Genomic DNA, 21,229 nt, shown 5'->3' with positions numbered 1-21,229 from the left:
GGAGGTGCCCCGTAGCTGCATGGTCTCCCCCACCCCCTCCACAGGCTCCCAGGCAGCTGCCAGATGCTGTTGTCCAGCTGTAGTCTCCCCTGAATCCTGCTGTTGCTGTAGAAATCTGAACACTGAGCTCTTCTTTCTCTTTTCATTATTTCTGTAACAGTCATGTTTCCATGGTCTCCAAAAATCCTGCTTTTGCTGTAAAAAGCTGAATTCTGACACAGTCCTTCTCCTTTCATTCTTTCTGTAACAATCCTGATTTTCCAGGAGGGCAGTGGATGCCTCTGGCAAAACAGGAATCAGATTATTCCAATGGAAACGCAACTGCAAAAGAGAAGAGTATAGTAACATATTGCAGTAATTTCTTGCGTATGTACAAATCCTTGATCCAGCTCCCTTCTATGTATATATGATTACTTTTATTTTTAATGAGAAGGGTTGTCTTACAGAAATAAAATAAAACCTGCAATGTTACCTTCATCATTCTTTGTCATGGCAAAAAATTGGTAAAGACTTAAATGTTCAACAAATAGAGTTGATAGCTAAGTGGTATTAGCTATCAGTGTACTGATCTGGAAAGATGTCTGTCATCTATTGTTGAGTGAAAAAGAAGAGCAGACTGTAATGCAGTTTAAAAATCTTATTGTTTTTTTTTTAACTTTAAAAAACCCTTGTGTATATGTGTGTGTATGATTATGTGTTAAATGGGGAAGAATCTACACTAATCTTTTTAACTTTGACTACTTTAGGAAGATCAAAATGGAAGGTGAATGGGAGTATGAGGGAACATTTTTTAACTTCTAAACAATAAGTCTCTGGATTACTTTGCCTATTATAACAGCCGTTTTTCCTTTGTAGCTAAAAAATCAACCGTTGCACTGACATACTTGGACATAAATTTTGTGCACATTTTCATTTCTTTAGGGGGAGATCTAGAAATGGAAATACTGGCTCAAAAGCTATGAATATTTTAAAAATCTCTGGATAACAGTTCTTGCCCAAAGCAATAACTTTTGAAACATTTCCCCCTAAATATCTCTGCTAATACTCTGTCAGTGTTAGAGTGTAGCTTGCATTTGAAGAATTTTTACTGACCAGATCCTTCTGTGGTCCCTGCTCAGAGGTTCTGTTTCTGGCTTTTGGCAGTTCTGTAATGTCACAGCTCACACTGAGAGTAGAGAGACTAGGATTCCAGCATTGCCTTTCAGTGAATGATTCAGTTTCTCTGAAGCTGGTCTCCTGCCTGGAGCCCATGTTCATGGAACCTCTCTAATACACAGGTTGTTGATAACCTGCTGTCAATTATCGTGATGAGAGTTGTATATGATAACGTGGTTGAGAGTAGTGAAGGTGGAGGTGAAATCCAGGAAAACATTATTTTTAAAATCACAGAATTTTTGTTTTAACATCACTGACAGATTAGGTAATAATGTGTTTTCTATGAGATAGAGACTAACTATATCATTTCTTTCTAAAAATACTTTTTATTATATATAGTGCATAGCCACTGTAGACAAATTTAAAAGTGAATACTACAAAAATATGGTAAGGGGAAAATTAAAATCATGTACCATCCAGGGGGGAGGGTATAGCTCAAGTGATAGAGTGCATGATTAGCATGCACAAGGTCCTGGGTTCAATCCCCAGTACCTCCTCCAAAAAATAAATAACTAAAGCTAATTACCTTCCCTTCAAAAAATAAAAAAATTAAAAAAAAATCATGTACCATCTCATCCATCACTCAGAAACAACTGTATTTTGTCTGTGTGTTTCAGTTTTTAGCAAATATATACATATTTGATACTAATAGGTTAATTATTAAAATTAAAATTCATTCATCACGAAAAGTGCAATTACATAATAAAGAAGCATTGAACTTAAAACTAAAATAGAATTTTAAAAAGTGAACTCCTTGATTATAGATTGTATATTTAAAAAAATTTTTTTTATATTGTCAAAATTTTAGAAAAGATGTATAGCTAAACAGTTTCTTTCATCCTTTTGTTAATCATCACATTTAGTCATGGTCCTTGGTCTTTGAAATAAATATCAGGTCTACTTACTTAAAGGTGTATTTGGTACTTTTTTTCCCTGAGTACCACTGACAGGTTGAAAATGCTTGCCATATTTTTGCATATTTTTGTTACTATTTCCAATGAAAATAATACTTAAATTTCTGGAAGACAAAGACATTTTTGTGTAACATATTTCTTCAATTCTTGGTATACTTTGAGTGCACAATTAATAAATGACTATTTGATATAATTACTATGTTGTAAATCAAGTTTTCATAATTGATGAAAAATTAAGCTTTTTGGGTCAATTGAAAATACCAACTTTTATCTTGGATTCAGAGGTATGATTTGGGAAATTCTAAAGTGAAGATCGTCTCTCATGAACCCTTATATTTATGTTAGCATTTCCTTACCTGTGGTTATGTGAGATGCTTTGAAATTATAAGCATGTTCTTGAAATGTACATTTTTTAAAATTACAGATCTTTAAGATCATTCTTATTTAAAATTGTGAGAATGGCTTTAAAAACCTGTTCTACTAGTTAATATAAAGAGCAATTTTCTTAGCTTGTCTTTGGGATATCTTTGCACTAATGTGAACACTCACTAGCCAATCTCAAATTCAGGATTTGCAGAATAATCAACAATTGTTGATAACTGTATATATTCAGAATAAACAATAAAGTGGAAGACAGTTTATAATACAGCCTATGTTGGTCCTCCATTTCCCCCAGCTTTATTGATACATAATTGACATAAAATTAAGATGTCCAATGTGATGATTTGATGCACGTATTTATTGCAAAATGCTTATGTTGGTCTTCTTTTAAAGAGAACATTTTATATCATGAAGATTCAGTCTGATTCATACAGGTTTTCCTAGCTCTATTCCTCCCTTTCTCTATTCCTAGAATTTTTAACCATCACTTTCAAGCATGTTTTAAATGTCAGTTTTAATCATAAGGTAGGTCATGCCAATCACACATGTAGTATACTGCCCCCAAGATGTCATTTTTTTTTTTTTTAGATTAAAATGCCACTAAAATATTCCTCTGGAGGTGATTTCCTCCAGTTTTTCCTCTCTCATGCACCATGAATTGGAAACCTTTTGCTGTTGAAATGATGAAATACCAACCTCAAATAAGACTGCCAGTGAGATTACAAGGATTATGGAGCAAACGGCAAAAATAGAACAAAACATTTTTAGGACATAGTTTTCAGTATGTTATTTTTATTTTAGATTTTTATTCTTGTTTCAAAAAATGTTTAAGATGTTTTAAGACACATAGACCCACACAATGAAAGTAAGAGTAATAGCTCCCAATTTATTACATGCCAGAGGATGCACTAAGCCCTTCACATGCATTTTCATATTCAATCCTAGTTCAAACCTGTGAGGCTTAGGTAACGGTTTACATCTTCATTATGCAGATGAGGATATTTAGGCTTAGATTAGTCAAGTGGCAGATCCAAACTCTGAAACTTAGTAAAACCAAAGCCCCCTTTAATAGTAAAGTTTATGATTTAATAATAGTAATAGCAGATGGAAAAGACATGTTCTCATCTGAGATCGTCTGAATATTATAGTTGCTTAGTGATTGATTAAATAGCTAAAAATTAAAAGCAGAATGGAGAATTTGGGCTTTCTTTCTTACCAAAATAGTTATACAAAATTATCAATGGAGATGGATTTTGCATTTAATCAGGATTAAATTCAAAATAAATTCTTGCAATCGGTATTTCTCAATGGGTTTTGATAGCATAATAGAAAATAATGCCAACTATGGTTTTACAGAAGATACAGAAATTAAGTTATAGTTTCTATGCTGATATTTTTTAATTGCAGTAAGCATGAGAGGGAGCTCATTGAAACCATCTGTGGTTAAGATGAGGTGTATCACTAGTTTGAAAGACTGTGTGCAGCACTGTGTTTGTTGTAGCATCATTTACAATAACCAAGGTATGGAAGCAACCAGAGTGCCCGTCAGCAGATGAATGGATAAAGAAGATGTGAGCTACACACACACACACACACACACACACACACACATACACGGAATATTGCTCAGCCATGAAAAGAATGAAATATTGTCATCTGTGATGGACCTAGAGGGTATTATGCTAAGTGAATAAGTCAGAGAAAGACAAGTACCATTTGATCTCACTATATATATGTGGAATCTAAAAAAACAAAACAAATGAACTGACATAGTGAAACAGAATATACTTATAGACACAGAGAACAAACACATGTTGGTTGCTAGAGGGGAGGGAGGTGGGGAGATGAGTGACATAAGTGAGGAAGACTAAGAGGTACAAACTTCCAGGGATGAAACGAACAGCGTGAGGAAGGCAGTCAGTTATATTGTAGTACCTCCGTATGGTGACAGCTGTAACGAGACACATTGTGGTGATCATTGATTTATGTACAGAGATACTGAACGACTGTGTTCTGCACCTGGAACCAACATAGTGTTGTAGGTCAGTTAAACTTCTGTTAGAAAAATGTAGACAATTAAAAATCAAGTTGCTAATGATGGTTATCTGGGGGAGATTATGGGTGATGGTTAATTTTTACTTTATACTTTTATGTATTTCTAGTTGTCTGCAAGGAACGTGTATTGCTTGTAAAATTAGAAAGAAAGCAATAAATGTTACTATAAATGAAAAAAGAAAGACAGCAAAACAAAAGCAAAAAGTGATGAGGTGTCTCAGTTGGAGTTCAGCCAGAGGGGAAAAGCTGTGTGAGGTGTGCGTATGTGAGGGGAGGCACTGTGTGGACCTGCTTTCTGAGACTGAGAGGCCTGGGTGGGTGAGCCTGGGTCCTCCGTGCAGCTGGCCTTGAGAGATCTTAAGCAGGATAGGGCCCTGAGGCACTCGCTCTCTGTAGTGTCTGAGCTCAGAGGAAGCCTGAGCCCTCTTTAAAGGCCTCACCTGATTAAGTCTCACTCACCCAGGATCATGTCCCATTTTATTTGCTCAAAATCATTTGAATAGGGACCTTAATTCTCTCTGCAAGATCTTTTCACCTGTGCCGTGTAACACGCCCTCATCATGGGGTTGTAGCCCACCATGTTGTTGGCTTGGTCCTCACTGCAAGGGAGGACATTCGAGTACACGATACTCGAGGGCTTCTCCTGAGGCTCTGTGACCTCCTTTCATTGCCCTATGGGAGCCCTTCAAGGACCCTCCCAGTACAAGAGAAGTGTTAAAGCCCTTCTCTCCACAAACCCACCCATCGGCGCGTCTCCTCATGACATTCCTGAACACCGGGAATAAAGCAAGCTATGTGTTTTTTGATGCTCTGCTCTGGATGGGCTAAGTTTGGCCTGGCCTGTCGGTCCCAGTAATTTCTGTGACCCTGTAGCATTTTTAGACTCCTGTTTCACAGTGATCACCTCTTCTGTGCCAAAAGGTGACACGATCTAGAAGCAAATAAAAAAATATTCTTTCGACCTTTTAACTGTCCTGACTTTACCCATTATTTGACTTAAGGAGAACTGGCTATTATAAAAACAAACACACGCCATCATCTAAGGATAAAAGCCTTTGTTTCCTTCCCATCAGCCACTTGGCAGAATAGTTTGGATACATTTAAGGAAGATTTCAATTAATGCTGGAAGACTCTGAACTTGGTCTGTGTAATAAAAACGTCATCCTACAGGACTAGTTTAAATTTCTTAATGAGTCTAATTTTGTATAGCCAATGCATAGAGATCACTTAATGAGGACAGTTGTTCAGAAATAGCTTTGACTTAAAAATGAGCCAGTCGGTGTGCCCAGTGCCAAAATATCACTTATTATTAGGTTCCAGGCTGATCTTTTATACTTCTGGAAGCCTTCTGATACTCAGTTGAAAATTAGATTTTCCAAGCCTTCAAGAGTGGAATTGTTTGAAGGGTAGGACTGTGAGTAGTTTTTTCCCTGAAGAGCGGCTTTGGTTTCGGCAGGTGGTTAACCTCGCCGGACTGAAACTCCAGTTCCTTTCTCTCTACTGCCGTGGGCAGCTGCTTGTACTGTTTGTGCTCAGTTATTTCAGTTTTAGCTGCTGCCGTTAACCTGGCCTCCCCTGAGCATGCATGGTATAGCGCAAGAATTTGGGCGAATTCTATCAGCAGATTTTGCGGCTCCCTCTTTCACCCAGGACTTAGCTCATCTAATTTTCTGCTTGTGAGCCCCAAAGTGTGTCCTCTGACACCTGAGGTGTCAGTAAGCAGCTTTCACCTGCCTGAGCTGCAGGCAGAGGCGCAGGGCATGCCCCGAGCCAAAGGCAGCTTCTTATAAATCACCTGGCTACTCTTGTCTTCAGAAAGGTCTGCTGCCCACTTTCTCTCTGCCTTTGGTCCCTCTCAAGTGCCTTCAAAGAGATTCTGAAAAATATTTCTTCCAAGTTTTACAATTGTTATCTATGGGATGATTAGCCCAACTGACTGCTCTGTCATTTCCCAAAGCCAGAATAAGTCAAAAGAAAAATAAATCTAAAAGGTGATACCAAAACTGAAGGCCACTAACTGATATAGAGTGGCTAATACAGGGTTTTGTTAAGAATATTACTTGCCTAATCTGAGACACTTTATTTCTAGTAATACAGGCTAATTTTCTGTTAGATGCTTTTACCACGTAGTAGTTGGTCAAAGCATCTTGATTATTTTCACCTGAATTTGTCCTAAGCCTGAGCTACAGAAAATGATAGGAAATAAATAAAAGGAAAGAATGTGACTGGACTTTGTTCTTTTAAACATCAAATAATCACACTGCCTTTTTTTCTCTCTAATGTCACCTTTTTTTAAATTGCAGTGTTAATTTACAATGTTGCATTAGTTTCTGGTGTACAGCAAAGTGATTCAGTTATATGTATATATGTTCTTTTTCAGATTCTTTTCCATTATAGGTTATTACAAGATATTGAATATAGTTCCCTTTACTATATAGTAGATCCTTGGTTTTTTATCTAATTTATATATGGAGTGTGGATATGTTAATCTCAAACTCCAGATTTATCCCTCCTCCCCTTTCCCCCAGTAACCTTAAGTTTGCTTTTCTGTGTGAGTCTTTTTTCTGTTTTGTAAATAAGTTCATTTGTGTCATTTTTTTAGATTCCACATATAAGTGCTATCATGTGGTATTTGTCTTTCTCTCTCTGACTTACTTCACTTAGTATGATAATGCCCAGTCCATCCATGTTGCTACAAATGGCATTATTTCATTCCTTTTTGTGGATGAGTAGTATTCCATTGTGTGTATATATATATGCACCACATCTTCTTTATCTACTCATCTCTCTGTGGACATTTAGGTTGCTTCCATGTCACTCAAGCAGTTCTTGAGGATCAGAGTAATTACAAAAACATGGTTATTGTGAAGTTTCACAATTACAACTTCTAATCCAGAGAGTAATGTAAACTACTTCAGTAAAAAGCACACAAAGTGTAACTTTGCAGGTAGTAACTGTGACTTCGCAAAACACAATCCACAGGCTTATAAATAGACTACAAACTAATTTCCTTGGGTAAAAGAAAATGCAAAAGTGTGAATGTTAGAGGCTCATTGTTTGATTCTGAGGAGATAATTGCATTGTTATATTTTTCCCTAGAATTTAATTTTCACATTTATAGGGTTGGTAGAAGTAGATTAGTAGCTTATCTTATTTGATAGAATGAAATTGGAATGGTTTATTATCTGTTTTATTGTGGATTCTTAGAATAGTGTTTCAAATTATTTGCATAATGGGTAAATCAGCTTAACTTAATTGTATTCACTTTCCTATATGACTTTGACCTTTTTACATTAAGAATTTCAACTCTTTTAAATTTTAATTTTCAATTGTTGATGGAGTACCCATAATTATTTTGGAGCTACTAATTATTAGTACAGTGTGAAAATGACATGAGAAATCTATCAAACTTTTGTCTTACTTGAATTGTCCCTTTTTGTATAACAGACATAAAATTTACTCCAACCTCATCTTCAAAAACAATTGTGTAACTGTTACTAATTTCAAACAACAGTCAAATAGCCAAAGACACAGAGGAAGCTTAAAGTCAGTTGAACAAGGAATGTTAGAGCAAGAGGAAGAGTAAGAAGCCACAGAGGGAGGTATTGCAACCAGTAGAACATTAGTTTTTTTTGGTTTTTGTTTGTTTGTTTGTTGCTGTTATTTTAAGAACTATAGAGGACTTGAAGACATACAGAGTTCTTGAAGATCAGAATGAAGCCTGGGAGGGAGAATGGAAAGGGAGCATGTTGAAGGTGGGAGCATTCAAATAAGTAGGGATTTAAGGGAAACATTTAGTTGGTATCAGAGGAGTGATTGTTCCCTCATAGCACAGGGAGCTCAGCGCAGCAGCCCTCTAGTAGTGAACACCCCTGTGGTCCAGGTTAGAAACCTTAGTGTTGGGAACTGAACCATAGCTTTGATTAGTTCAAAAGAAATCACCATCATCAACACCATTTTCATGGTCAAAATCATTAAAATTTATTGAAGGATTTATTTTAGCCCAGGGACTTTGCTGAAAACTTTTCATCCATTAGTCATTTTTTCTGATACTAGCTGGGAGATTCGTTTGTTAGCTTTATTTACAGATGAGAAAACAGGCTTAAAAAGGTTTACTTAACTTGTCCTAAGGTCACAGAGGTGATAAGGGGCAGAGATTGGACTCAAAATTTGATTTTATGTCCCCATACTTATGCTCTTAGTTATCAATAATAAAAATAATAATCTGGAAAGAATATGAAGCCTCAGCTACCAATTTTAATATCTCTGGTTTAGCGTTTGCCGTGAAGCCATGTAAAATTTTGTGTTGAGGCCGAAATAAGCTTCTAGCAGTGTGAATAACTCGGGACTGTGAGATGTACTTTTGCAGAGTCTCCTGCTTTGGTTCCGGTAGAGACCGAGCTGCTAGGAGAGGAGACTTTGACCACCATTATTTCTGAGGCCGTCAGAGGGTTGCATTTTTCATGGAACACATTTACAGCAAAGTTCTCTTGATGTTATAAACTCGTATTTTTTTTTACCTGTTGCTTATCTTTTTTATTGTCTCTCTCTCAGGAAAAATTGGACGTAGGGGTGAGGAAAGAAGTTGATGGCATGGGAACGTCGGAAATAAAGTACGGGGACTCGGTGTGCTACATACAGCACATAAACAGCGGCCTGTGGCTCACCTACCAGTCTGTGGATGTGAAATCTGTGAGGATGGGATCTGTACAGCGTAAGGTGAGAGGCTGTCAGAGCTCTGTGTGGCGGTCATTCTGTATGACTGAAGAACCCAGCACGACAACCAGAGGTGGCCAGCCCTTCAGCCACCTGCTAACCATCATTGTTTACATGCTAAAGGTTCCATCCCACCCTCATCCACTCAGTTTTGTATAGTGAACCGAGCTGGATGTTACATCAGTGATTTAAATATTAAGTGAAGAAACTTGCTACTCCCGGGTTCTAGCTTAGTCCTCCCTGTTCGCCTGGCCCTCCGGGTGCTGCTGGCATTATGCTTCTGAAATGCAGAAGTTCTCATCCCCTCCCCTCTGCGTCCTTCAGCTACACACCCCACTGCTTACAAGACAGCAGCTACACGTCTTGGGAGTGCATGACGCCCTTCCCGACCTGCCCTGATCTGCCCTGGCCTCTTCCTCCTGTCTGCGCAGGCTCTGGGAGCCCTCTGCAGTGTCCCCTCACCACCACTCACTCACAACACAGTCCTTGTAGCCCCTCAGAGAAGCACAGCCTCCACATGTCTGCATCCTTGCAAATAGTTTCCTCTGCTTGGGATGCCCTTTAAAACTTTTTTTTTCCCCACCCAATTCCTTCCATCCTTCAGAGATTAAAAGATGGTCTTAGAAGTTCTTCCTGACTGTCTAAGCTCATCCTGCACATCGTCCTTTGTGTTCTCATAATATTGTGTGTAACTTACTAAATTTTATGTGCGCTGTCTGTGCTATTTTATCTGCTAGGCTACGTGCCTCTCTCACTGTCTCTCATTTGTGAGCTTCCTTAGGGCGAGTACAATAATACTGTAGACTGTTCAGATTTCACGTTTTTATATCACCGTGTAACACAGTGCACAGAGTCTAATAACAGGACAAATACTATTTCTATGAACATGAGACCTCGGGTCTCTTCATTCTCGGTAGACTTGCTCATCGTAACACGCATGTTCCAGTAAGGTTGCTCAGAGTGACTGTGATCTCTTCAGGGTGACCAGCGCTGCTTTTAGTGACATCAGGGGCTGGCTCTGTTTGGATGGAGCTGGTCTTAGACGCGTCCCTGTACCACCTTTGTCAGAGCTGTGGACGGAGAGCCAGACCCAGATCATTTTCACAATGAGATGATCACTTGTGTTTGGGGTCTTTGATCCAGGCTCATCAGTCTGAATGTATTTGTTTGTATTCAGTATTTGTACATCATTCACTATTTCCTGCAGCTGAGCCTGGCAGTTTTTAACTTTTTATTATGGGGAAAAATAGTGCAGTTAGACCCTGTGTGTTCATCAGTCATCTTCAGCATTTTCAGTGCTCTCCTGCTCTTTCTTTTTTTCAGGGTAAGGGGGAGGGAAAAACAAATTCACATGTGGCTGTTTGGTGCTTGAATGTGGCTAGCAGTATAAGAACTGAATTTTTAGTTTTGCATAACTAATTTAAATTTAAAAGCTTATACTCAAGTTATTAGAAAGCTTGTATGCATGTTTGGAACAACTTGGATATGTGAATGTACCTTCCCAACTGTAAATGTCAATGAATTCTAAAAAACAGTCAGATATTTTCACTGATAACTTAGTATTCAAATCAAGTTATTCTAGAAGCATAAAATACATACTGGATTATGAAGACAAGGAATGAAAAAAAAGTAAAATATCACATTTACAAGTTTGTATTTTTATTACATGTTGAAATAGTAATATTCTCTATATGGTGGATTAAATCAAACATAGTATTAAAATTAATTTTACCTTTTAAAAACACATTAATGTTAGTTCTGGAAAATTCAAAGCTACATGTTTTAAAACAACTTCCTCACCACCCATCCCTGATGACCTAGTGCTTCCCTCCCACCACTGCCGCTCTCAGGGATAAACCCTATCCTTTCTTGTGTTCTAGAGGTGAGTTTCAGTGTTGGGCTTTTTATTTTATTTTATAGGGAGTGATTTTATTAGATTTGCCATTTTGCTTTCTGGGTTGTTAAACATTAATATTTACCAGAAGGGTAGACGTTCAAAGTATGATTTGACAAACCATAAAGAACAGAGAGGAAACAAAGGAAGTTCTTAACTAAGATATTACTTTTTAAGGGCTGTTGTCTAACATCGCTTTTTCCTTTGAGCCTTTATTGAAAGTTTAACATGGCATGTGGTTATAGGAAAAGTATAGGTAAAGATGATAGCACATAGACATATGTTTTTGAAGAAATAGAAGTAAATTTCAATCAGAAAATAGCTAGAAACTCTTTAGGTGTTATTTCCCTATTCTATGATTCAGTGGAAAATGCGGGGGGGAAAAAAAGAGGCTTAAACAGTTCTTTCAGCCTTTTTTTTGTTCATGTGCCCCGTGAATGAATTTTTAAAACCATATACTTCATGACATAATTTTCATTATAAATTTAAATTGTTGCATATTAAATGGTTTCTGGTCTGCAGTACACATGAACATTTTAAACCAAACTGTACATATGTCATTTAAATATGTTGTATGGGAAATAAATCCCAAGAGTTTCCACAATTTCCTCACCTTATTCTACTGAGTTCAATAAAGCACCAAGCACTGGCAATTTCATCTTCCAAGTGTACGTCATTCCAGTCCCCTCCTCTCCACCCTTAAGAATCTAGTTCCGCCTTTATCATGGCCGGTGTGCACTGTTTCCATTGCTTCCTAACCATCTCTGTGCCCTCAGTCTGACCTGCCTCCAGTTCACTCTGACTGGGTGACACCATGCTTAGAACCCTTCGAGGCTGAGCCTTATTCCTGTTGTAATTCCAGTCTCCTTACCATGCAGGACAAACCAGCTGACTCATCTCACCTCCTGCTTCAGTCCACTGTGGTAATGCCGACGTTCTTTATTACTACCCCCTCTCTTATTCCTTAACCAGGATTAAAGCCAAAATGGGGCTTCCCTTCTACATCGTAGGCTAAGAAAGAGCTTGCCGTGTGGGAGAGTCTGATGGGGTGTTGAGACACTAACCAGTCTTGTTTACACTAGTAAAGTTACATGTGAAACAGACTTCATGGGCCATGGAAGGGCCAACCTAATACAATCTCTACTGTAAATTTATTACTTCTTCTAGAATACATCTACTGTATTGAATCTTTATCGAGAGATTAGATTCAGTGTGGCTGTGATAGATGAGGCCTTCCCAATCTAGAGCTCCTAATTTTTACATGCTTCCCAGTTGGCTAGTGTCTTCAAATCATTTTATTTTATGAGAAAAGCATATTAGTGGTGGGTTTGCCAAATCTTTGCATATTTAAATCTGACTTTCTGTTGTTATTTCCTATGAATAAACCCTTGGCTAATTAAAAAATGTTTGAGTCACTTCTCATAGCTTCTCTGTATCCCACCTAGTGTGACAGTCATGCTTTGATGCAGAAATATAAATGTACTGATGGTGCAGTGATGCACAGACCCTGCTGGGTGTTGCACACATGCAGTTTATACATTGCATTACCTTTTAAAAAATTAGCTCTGAATTATAAAATGCATAATATCATAATTATGTCCCCAAGGCTTTTTAACTAGCACATTAGGTCTTTTAAAGCTGAGAGGAGAATTGCTCAGCCCTCCCTCTGGCTTTTTTCCCTTTCAGTTGTGGTTTCTTTCTCAGGAAGGCAGCTGGTTCCCCTCCTGCACGTCAGCACCTTCCCTTGCAGGAGTCCTATCGTTCCCACCTGTCCTCTACAATTTGCTTCTCAAATGTGTCCTCCAAATCACTCCTTTTGTTTTCTTTGATGGCATTCTGTTCCTCCGGCTCTCTCAGTGCCTCTTTGAAGTGTTAGTTTCCTTGTATTTTTCATGATCTCACTCCGGTCACTTTTTATCTCAGCTTGCTGTCTCTTCATCTGTTCTGGCTGTTCTTCCCAGTCTGTCTCCTCCCTGGGAATTTTCACCCCTCTTTCACAGAAGTTATGCCTTCTTACACCTCGTGGCCAAGTGAAATAGATCATATATTTAAACAACGTTCTGCTATTTCTATTTTATCAGACTTTTAAAAAATTAGCAGTGATTGCTGGATTTTATCAATTAAAGAGTGCTAAAAATCATGTTTTAGTGTCCTTTAATTTGCTGATAAATAAGTTAATAGACATCATGATATTGATGAATCCTTAAATTCATAAACTAAACCTTGCTTGGCTATAGTTTATTATTCTTTTCAAATCTTGTTAGATTCTATTTGTATTTTATTTAGAACTTATCTAGGATTATCATGTATATTAATTTATATATAAAGTTTATATAATAATTTTTCTTTCTTTATGGGCACCAGAATTTGAATTTCATACAATTCTCAGGTTTCATGAAATATTCTATTTTTGGCTTTTTTAACCATTAGAAAATGTAGAGACTATTTGTAGCTTACAGGCAGTACAGAAATAGTCTGTAGTCCTAGTTCACTGAGCAGCCTGCCATTGAAAGTGTCTGTTCTGTGAAGGTTCATTAGAGCTCGCTTGTGAAACCATCTTGTCCTGCAGTCTTTGAAATACTGGATCTTAAATTTCCTTTCCAATCTCTTTTGAATAAATTGATGTCATCAAATTTTCTACTTAGTTGGGGTGATTCCTTTTGATGATTCTTGATTTGCTAGGAAGCTGTCCTTGTCTTCTAGGATAGTTATGTTCTTAAAATCTTGAAAAGTTTTTCGGCCATTAAGTTCTATGCAGCATTGTCTTGCTATAAGTTTATAATTTTAATGTCTTTTGTGTCTTATATTCTGTTCTCTGTGTTTTTTTGTTTGTTTGTTTGTTTGTTCCATTTTATGTTTAGCCTGCTTTGTGACAGGTTTATCTATTTTATTTATCTTTCAAAAATAAACATCTTGTGTGTATTCATCCTTTTCTAGCATTCTATTTGATTTCTTGTTCATTAAATTCTCTTTTTATCTTCATTAATCCCCCCTTTCAATTTTATTTGTTTTTCTTTTAGAGTCCTTAAATGAGTAATACATTCCTTCATTTTAATCATTTTTCCTTTGTGAATGAAGGCATTTAAGGCTATAAAATTGACTCTGAATACCGATGTATCTCTGTCTCATTGATTTTGGTGTAAGGAGTTTCCCTTACATTGCTTTCTAGATAGTTTATAATTTTGGTTCTAGTTACTAATTTGAGTTTGGTATTCCTGATTAAATGTTCTAAAAACATCTGCTGTTGGTGTTGAGTGAGAGAAGGTAGACACAAATGATTCTTTTTGTATATAGTACACAACTGACCTTCGCTGTTGAAAGCCATGGAGGGTGGGGGACGTGGAGAACAGGGGCAGGAAGGGGGTGTAAGGTGCTGTAATGTCCTCTTTCTTGGTCTGGGTGTTGGCTACATGGTTTGTTCACTTTGTGAATTTCATTCAGCTCTTAAGATTTTGCATTTATTTCTCCATGTTACACTTTCATAGAACGTTTGAAAACATAAAGCCTAACAAAAGAATAAAATAAATACTTTCACAAGCACTGAGATGCCTTAGAAGCACTACTCATTATTACTAATTTACCCACCTAAGTTCAAAACTTCTGTGTGACTGTTATCCCATGTAATGTTTCCCTTTGCTGCCTTGTTCAAAGTTTGCTTAGAATGTGGATGAATCATTTGAACACAGGTATGCGAAAACACTCTGGTGTCTGTTTTGCTCAGATCAGTACATGTATTGATTTGTTCTTTAAAACAACAATGGATTCATCTTTAAATGAATAACTGAATAAATACATTGCATGACTGATTTGTACAGGGACCTGTGCGTATTATTTTACCTGAACACGACAGCCTACAGCCCCCTCCACCTGCCTTTTGATTCTGTTTACTGTCCTAGCTCACCTTTTTGAGAGGCTTCTTTAAAAACATGCATTTAAAAAAGAGATTTTAGGGGTAATGGCATTATTTCTGCTTTCGTCCAGGCTATTATGCACCACGAAGGTCACATGGACGACGGCCTAAATTTATCCAGATCTCAGCACGAAGAATCACGGACAGCACGCGTCATCCGAAGCACAGTCTTTCTCTTCAATAGATTTATTAGGTACGCAGTCCTTTGTTGTTGTGGCTGGTGGACATTTTATTTCAGTTTCCTTATCGGATTTACAAATAAACAAGTCTAAAATACACCATGGTGGGAAATCTCATACTATTTGGTAGTTCTGCAGAACACATTAGAAAATGCTAGTTAGATAATTTTATGTCTTTCTTTTAAAATAACTTTTTAAAAAGGACCGTGGTTTTGGATATGGTACATGTAACTTGTAATTGGTGGCTGTGTGTCAGGGTTATTCTGCAACATACCCTGGTGCTGGGCCTTTCCCCCTGGGGCAGCACAGCCTGGATGCCTTGTGGGTTTGAACTGTATTTAAAAGCTAAAGTGATTCTTGTGATAAGGTTTCCCGTTTCCCACCTAATAATGGAAGCAATTGCATATCTACAAAACCAAATCAAACTTGTGTCCAAAGTGTTTTCTTTTTTTTTTTTTTTTTTTTGATCAACAATGTCAGATTTATACTCAAGATAAGAACTCAAAATTAATGAGCATTTGTTTAATATGGAAGTCACTGTTAATTAGGCCAAGGTAAGTTTCAGTGAATTGGTAAACAGTATTCTGATTAGAGTTGAATTACAAGAGACCAGCAGAATAAATATTAAGCCATTATAGACAGCTATTCAGATAAATTTGGATCACAGGAAACCAGAGAGGGAAGTGGATCAAGACTTTCAAAGTGTTTTCTGATAGCAGTGCACCAGTAAGTACTCTGATTTGTGATGGGCATCATCTCTCTCTGTAAACTTGCCAATTTGGTGGGAAAAAAATTGACATACATGTATATATTTATAGTATGTATATATTTATTTATAATTATTTTTGAAAATTTGCATTTATGTGAGAATTGTGAAAATGGGTTTATTTCATGTTTGTTGACCTGATTTCTTCATTTATTTTTATGATTTACCCTATAATTTGTGAATTTTTCTGTTAGGCTGTTACGAGCTTTTGTTACATTAGAGATCTTAATTTCCTGTAATCATTTATAAATTTCAAATATTCTCCCAGTTTATTGGTTTGAAAAATATTTCAAGAAGTTCTTTTCATTGTAGTTTACTCAATAAATTATATTTTACAGCATATTAAAGGCCTTCACCACCAAGATTATATAAATATTCACTTAATCTCTACTTTTGTACACCATCCCACTGTGTGTGTACATTTGTGCAAATAATGTGCACAGCATTCAGCTTCATCATATCCTTAGTATTTATCTTATTTCCCTGCCTCATCTAAACTCTAATCCTTTTCAGATGGAGGAAAGCTTAGAGATGGGGTAAGAGTCAGATTTTTATCATTTGATATAGGACTTCTTGTAATAAATACTCAAATTTGAAATTGTAACTTACTTTCAAATCAGTTCAACTTAGATTTTTTCCATCTTGTTCTTTCCATAGTTCTTATTTACTACAGCCCAGTCAGTTCTATAAAGCTTAAGGAAATAATCATCATAAATATTTAAAATAGTCAATTTTCCATATCGTTATATTCATCAGCCTGACTTCTTCTAGTGCAAAAAGACAGGTTTTTATTATAGTGTGACTTGTGTAGTGCTCTCAGAAGCACTACAGAGATTCCATTTGGCAGGCAATAGCTAACTTAATACCAGAGAAAAACCTGATTATTTGTTTTTAAACATATTTTGTCAGAAAGATACTGTATCAGTTCAGACTTAATGTACTGATGGCATGGCTTAAGTGACATTCTGTATGTTGAGTGAGATTACGACAATTCATCTTGGATGTGATTTGCTTTATCACATTTGCTCTTTGCTCAAGACTACTCATTTTTTTTATAAAAAAAAAAGCAGGGTCTGTGATTTGGAAGGTTAATTTTAGAACCTAACACTTGCTTAATTCGTTTAGAGAGAGAACCAAACATGAGAAATTTAGATTCTGTGGCAGAAGTACTTACTGAATAATGTATTTGCTACTTTGTATTGAAATTCAGTTTTTACTTGGGTTATTTGAATTATATTCATTTATATACTCATCTTGATAAAGTAGAATGGCTATATAACCTGCATTTAACTATTGTTAGCTCTCTGTATCCCAGGGGTTTGCATCCATGGATTCAGCCAACCATGGGTCAAAGATATTAGTAAAAAACAAATTCTAGAAAGTTCCAAAAAGCAAAACTTGAATTTGCTGCATGCTGGCAGCTATTTACATAGCATTTGCATTGTATTTACAATTGTTTATAGTATTTACATTGTATTGCAGATTGTTAAGTACTTTAGAGGTGATTTAAGGTCTACAGTATGATGTGTGCAGGTTGTATGCAGAGGCAGGCATGGCTGCTCTGAGTCAGCCTGAACAGATTGCATCCATCCATCCACTCCATCACTGAACCGGAAACAGGGTTATAGCTCAGTCTAAGAGCCGGTCCCTCTTGTGTTACTTTCATAGCCAAAGCCTTAATAATCAACTCAACTACCAGTCTTCAGACTTTTTCCCTGTTTTCTGCCAGTTACTCTCCCAGAATATGTTCTACCTGGCTAACTGTTCTGGGTGCACTGGAAAATGAGTATTCTGAGTGCCCATTCTCCTTTTATTGGGTGGAATGCTAAAAAATGTCAGTTTGATTTAATTGGCTGATGGTACTGTTTTGCTCTTGTGTTCCCTTACTGATTTTTGGTCTGTATGTTCTATTAATATGGAGAGAAGGGTATTGAAGTCTCCGACTATAACTGGATTTTTATGTTTCTCCTTGGCAGTTCTGTCATTTTTTTCTTTGTATGTTTTGAAGCTCTGTCATGAGGTTTATAAAAATTTAGGATTATGTCCTTTTAATGAACTGATCCCTTGATAATTATTATGAAATTACCTTTTTAAAATTCCTGGTGATATTGGCTATGACATAAACTTTGAATGATGTTAATATAGAACTTCTCTCTTTTTTCCTTGGTGTTTTCATTGTATATTAAAAAAAAAAAAAAAACTCTTTTACTTTTTCTGTAACATAGTCTAATTCTACTACCATTGGTTTCCCCCAATTTTTTCCTTCATTTTTTTTGTCTTTGATAAATTAAGATAAAAAAAAATCTCTATATTGGATAGAAATTCTAAAACTTGGCATCATTAACAATTTTACAGTCTTGGATAGCATTTTTTTCTGGCAGAAAAGGCTTTTCCTAGAAAGCGATCGAATGGTTACATTTCTGATGGCATACATGTTCAATTTAGTAACCTAAAAACTGACATTTACTGTTGTTTTCCTTTAGGTTTGAAAATGTAGATATTATATTTGAATTTTTTTTAAATTTTATTCACTCTAGTGTGATGAGAATTGTATTTGACTTTGTTATGGAGAAATAATCTACTGACAAGTCATTTCTGTTGCTTTTCAGGTAAAGAAAGATTTATAGAGGTGATAAAATTAGGTAATTGATGAATTTTAATGATATAGTTGATCTGGAATTTTATGCAGAAACTTTAGGATAGTCATGCAGTTCTACTATTTCAAGTGTTAATAAGGCTGAAGTCAAATATTCCAGAATTGTTAGTAATTTTATGTAAATGATGATACATTTTAAAAGTATTTTTGAGCATCGTAAAGTTCAAAGGCAAACTGATTTTTCATTTATAAGGTTTTTGTTGTTTTTAAAATGTTAATTACAATAGTCAGGTAATTAGCTAGAAACATTTCCTTGAAGAAGATACTGCCACACAGTTTTGCTGATGCAGAGGGTAGAAAGGGAAGTATAGTATTTTTATGCATTAAATTTTGTCATGACTAATATGAATATTAGTATATCAACTATAGTACAGGCATTCTCCCATTCTTTTCTTGTATCTATTATGAATTTTTATAAATAAGCTTTTTATTTTGGAATAACTTTGATTTACAAACACTGTAAAATTCTTCCCAAATACACACAAAGCTGTCAGTTTTAGAATGCAAAATCTCAGAAGGCTCAGCAGATTGGTGCATTTACGTGCCAGTGGTATGTTTTCCTTCAAAGCTAGAGAATGCAACTTGGTGCTGTTTCTTAGCCTACCTTCTAAGTATTTCTTTCAGGTGATAGAAAAGCCTGTTAATATATTGTTTCCTGATTAATAAATGAATTTTATATATTATCATTATTAGAATATATTTTTAAATTGACAGGAGCTAGACAGGATGACAGTGAGTGTCAGTGATAGCATGGCAGTTAACAGTTTGTACTTCCAAAACAAAACAGAACAGTTAAATGTCAGAATTATGAACCTGGAAAGTTACATCTTAAGTCTTGAAGGATGGAGTGCTTCAAAATGAAAATGAATTGGTTTTTACGTATTTAGACCATTGGCTTTGGAGACATTGGTTCTCCAGCCCCTTTGGGTGTTCTTCCAGATGAGTTTCTCTTGATACTGGTGCTTTCAACGTATAGCGTTCTGTGTGCTTGATAGACTGTAACGCTTCTCATCTGAGTATATTTATTACTGTTGTTTGAGGGCCTTTCGTACATGTTCCTTTTGCAGGAGTCTCAGGAGAGTGAGTAGAGCTTTAAATCATCTCTAGACTAAAAAGTAATAGAACAAAATTGGGAATCACTGATGTAGAGAAATGTTTGTTATTTATTTTAGGGGCCTTGATGCTCTCAGCAAAAAAGTGAAGGCTTCCGCAGTAGACTTACCTATCGAGTCTGTGAGTCTAAGTCTGCAGGACTTGATCGGTTACTTCCACCCACCAGAGGAGCACTTAGAGCATGAAGACAAACAGAACAGATTACGAGCTCTGAAGAACCGGCAGAATCTCTTCCAGGAAGAGGTAAGTTTCTGCCAATATTCATCTCTCTTCTGTCGTTGTCTTGGAGAAACAACTTTTTGGTGGGAAGACTGTATTTGACATTTGCATTTTGAGATGCAGATGAGCAGGTGTTCTACTCTACAAGGGAACAAGGGGACCAGGCCATGGAGAAATCCTGCAATTATTTTTATTTCTCATTCACAAAGTATTAATTTTAAAAGATGAAAGTCTTTGCTCCCTTGGCAAAGGATGTTTTCTTTCACTGTCTGCTCAGTCTTCACTCTGATCATTTGCTGCACTGTCATTTGCTTTCTGCTAGGTATAAAAAATGGATACTCAAAGTGTCTAAATGAATACAGGCTTTGGAAAGCACGAGGGTTTCCAAACTGTTGAGCTGGCTCCTTGGGGCTCCTGGGAAGTGCCTTAGGGTTCGCCAGGAGCTTTGGTTGGGGATGGAGTCTGCCCGGGGGCGGGGCCACCTGAGGAGCTGGGCTGCAGGCTCTCTGCCTGGGCAGGGCAACCCTCCTTTCTCCTTTCACGTATAGTAAGTTTCTGCGTGTGATTTCATCTTAGGAAAGTTCCACTAGAAAGACAGTGTCCATGGGGACCTAGAAATCTTCTTTGGGCCACAAATACCCTGTGTGAAATGAGTTAATTTAATTGGTCAGCTCTTGATAGCATTCCTTTCACGTGCGTTGCCTCATTTGACAACCTTGATCTAGCAATGATAACAAAAGCATAATTTCAAATTTAGACAGCATCTTACAAATTTCTATAATGAATTTTTGATTTGCTTTAAAGATACATATTTTCATGAGCTTTTCTTTATTAATTGATTACATCTTCAGTTAAATATTAAAAGTAATAATGGTGATGATGCCAGTGTCCATGATGATGTCATCCCTGAGAGTGAGGACCTGCTCTTCTGCTCACGTGGGAGTAAGGGCTCATTTTCCTCTACTCACCTGAGGTTCATTGGTTGGGGCCCGCAAGTTAGACTGACAAAAGACAGATGAACAAGTGAAAAACAAATAGATTATTAAAGTGTACATTGTGTGCCTTCATGGGAGTGCTCAGTAATGATTAACTCAAAGAGGTGATTAGAACTTAGTTTTATATAGCCTTTTAACACAAAGAACAGTAAATTTGTGGAGAAGTGATAAGACAAAGGAGAGGAATTTTGAACTTCTCGGTGCAGCAAATTGTGGGACGGTAAGTACATTGGGAAACCAGTGGACAAGAAGGGCCAGTTCACATAGATTGCTTTG

General features: G+C 36.7%; 1 protein-coding gene across 14 annotated transcripts in view; it reads left to right on the top strand.

The window, feature by feature from the left end:
* Nucleotides 1–21,229, top strand: part of RYR2 (ryanodine receptor 2) — a 543,353-nt gene that overhangs the window by 250,109 nt on the left and 272,015 nt on the right. For all 14 annotated transcript variants that reach the window (XR_010381799.1, XM_064487826.1, XM_064487825.1 and 11 more), the window contains 3 exons: nt 9,060–9,224; nt 15,097–15,218; nt 19,799–19,982. Coding sequence is in view for 13 of the 14 variants with exons in the window: in XM_064487826.1 (XP_064343896.1) it covers nt 9,060–9,224; nt 15,097–15,218; nt 19,799–19,982 (471 nt within the window). In the remaining variant the exon portion in view is untranslated. The remainder of the gene's footprint in view (nt 1–9,059; nt 9,225–15,096; nt 15,219–19,798; nt 19,983–21,229) is intronic.

The sequence above is a fragment of the Camelus dromedarius genome, chromosome 8 (assembly GCF_036321535.1).
Source record: "Camelus dromedarius isolate mCamDro1 chromosome 8, mCamDro1.pat, whole genome shotgun sequence".
In the NCBI taxonomy this organism is placed as follows: Eukaryota; Metazoa; Chordata; class Mammalia; order Artiodactyla; family Camelidae; genus Camelus; species Camelus dromedarius.
The sequence above is the reverse complement of the archived record's forward strand: the minus strand, read 5'-3'. Positions and strand labels throughout refer to the sequence as shown.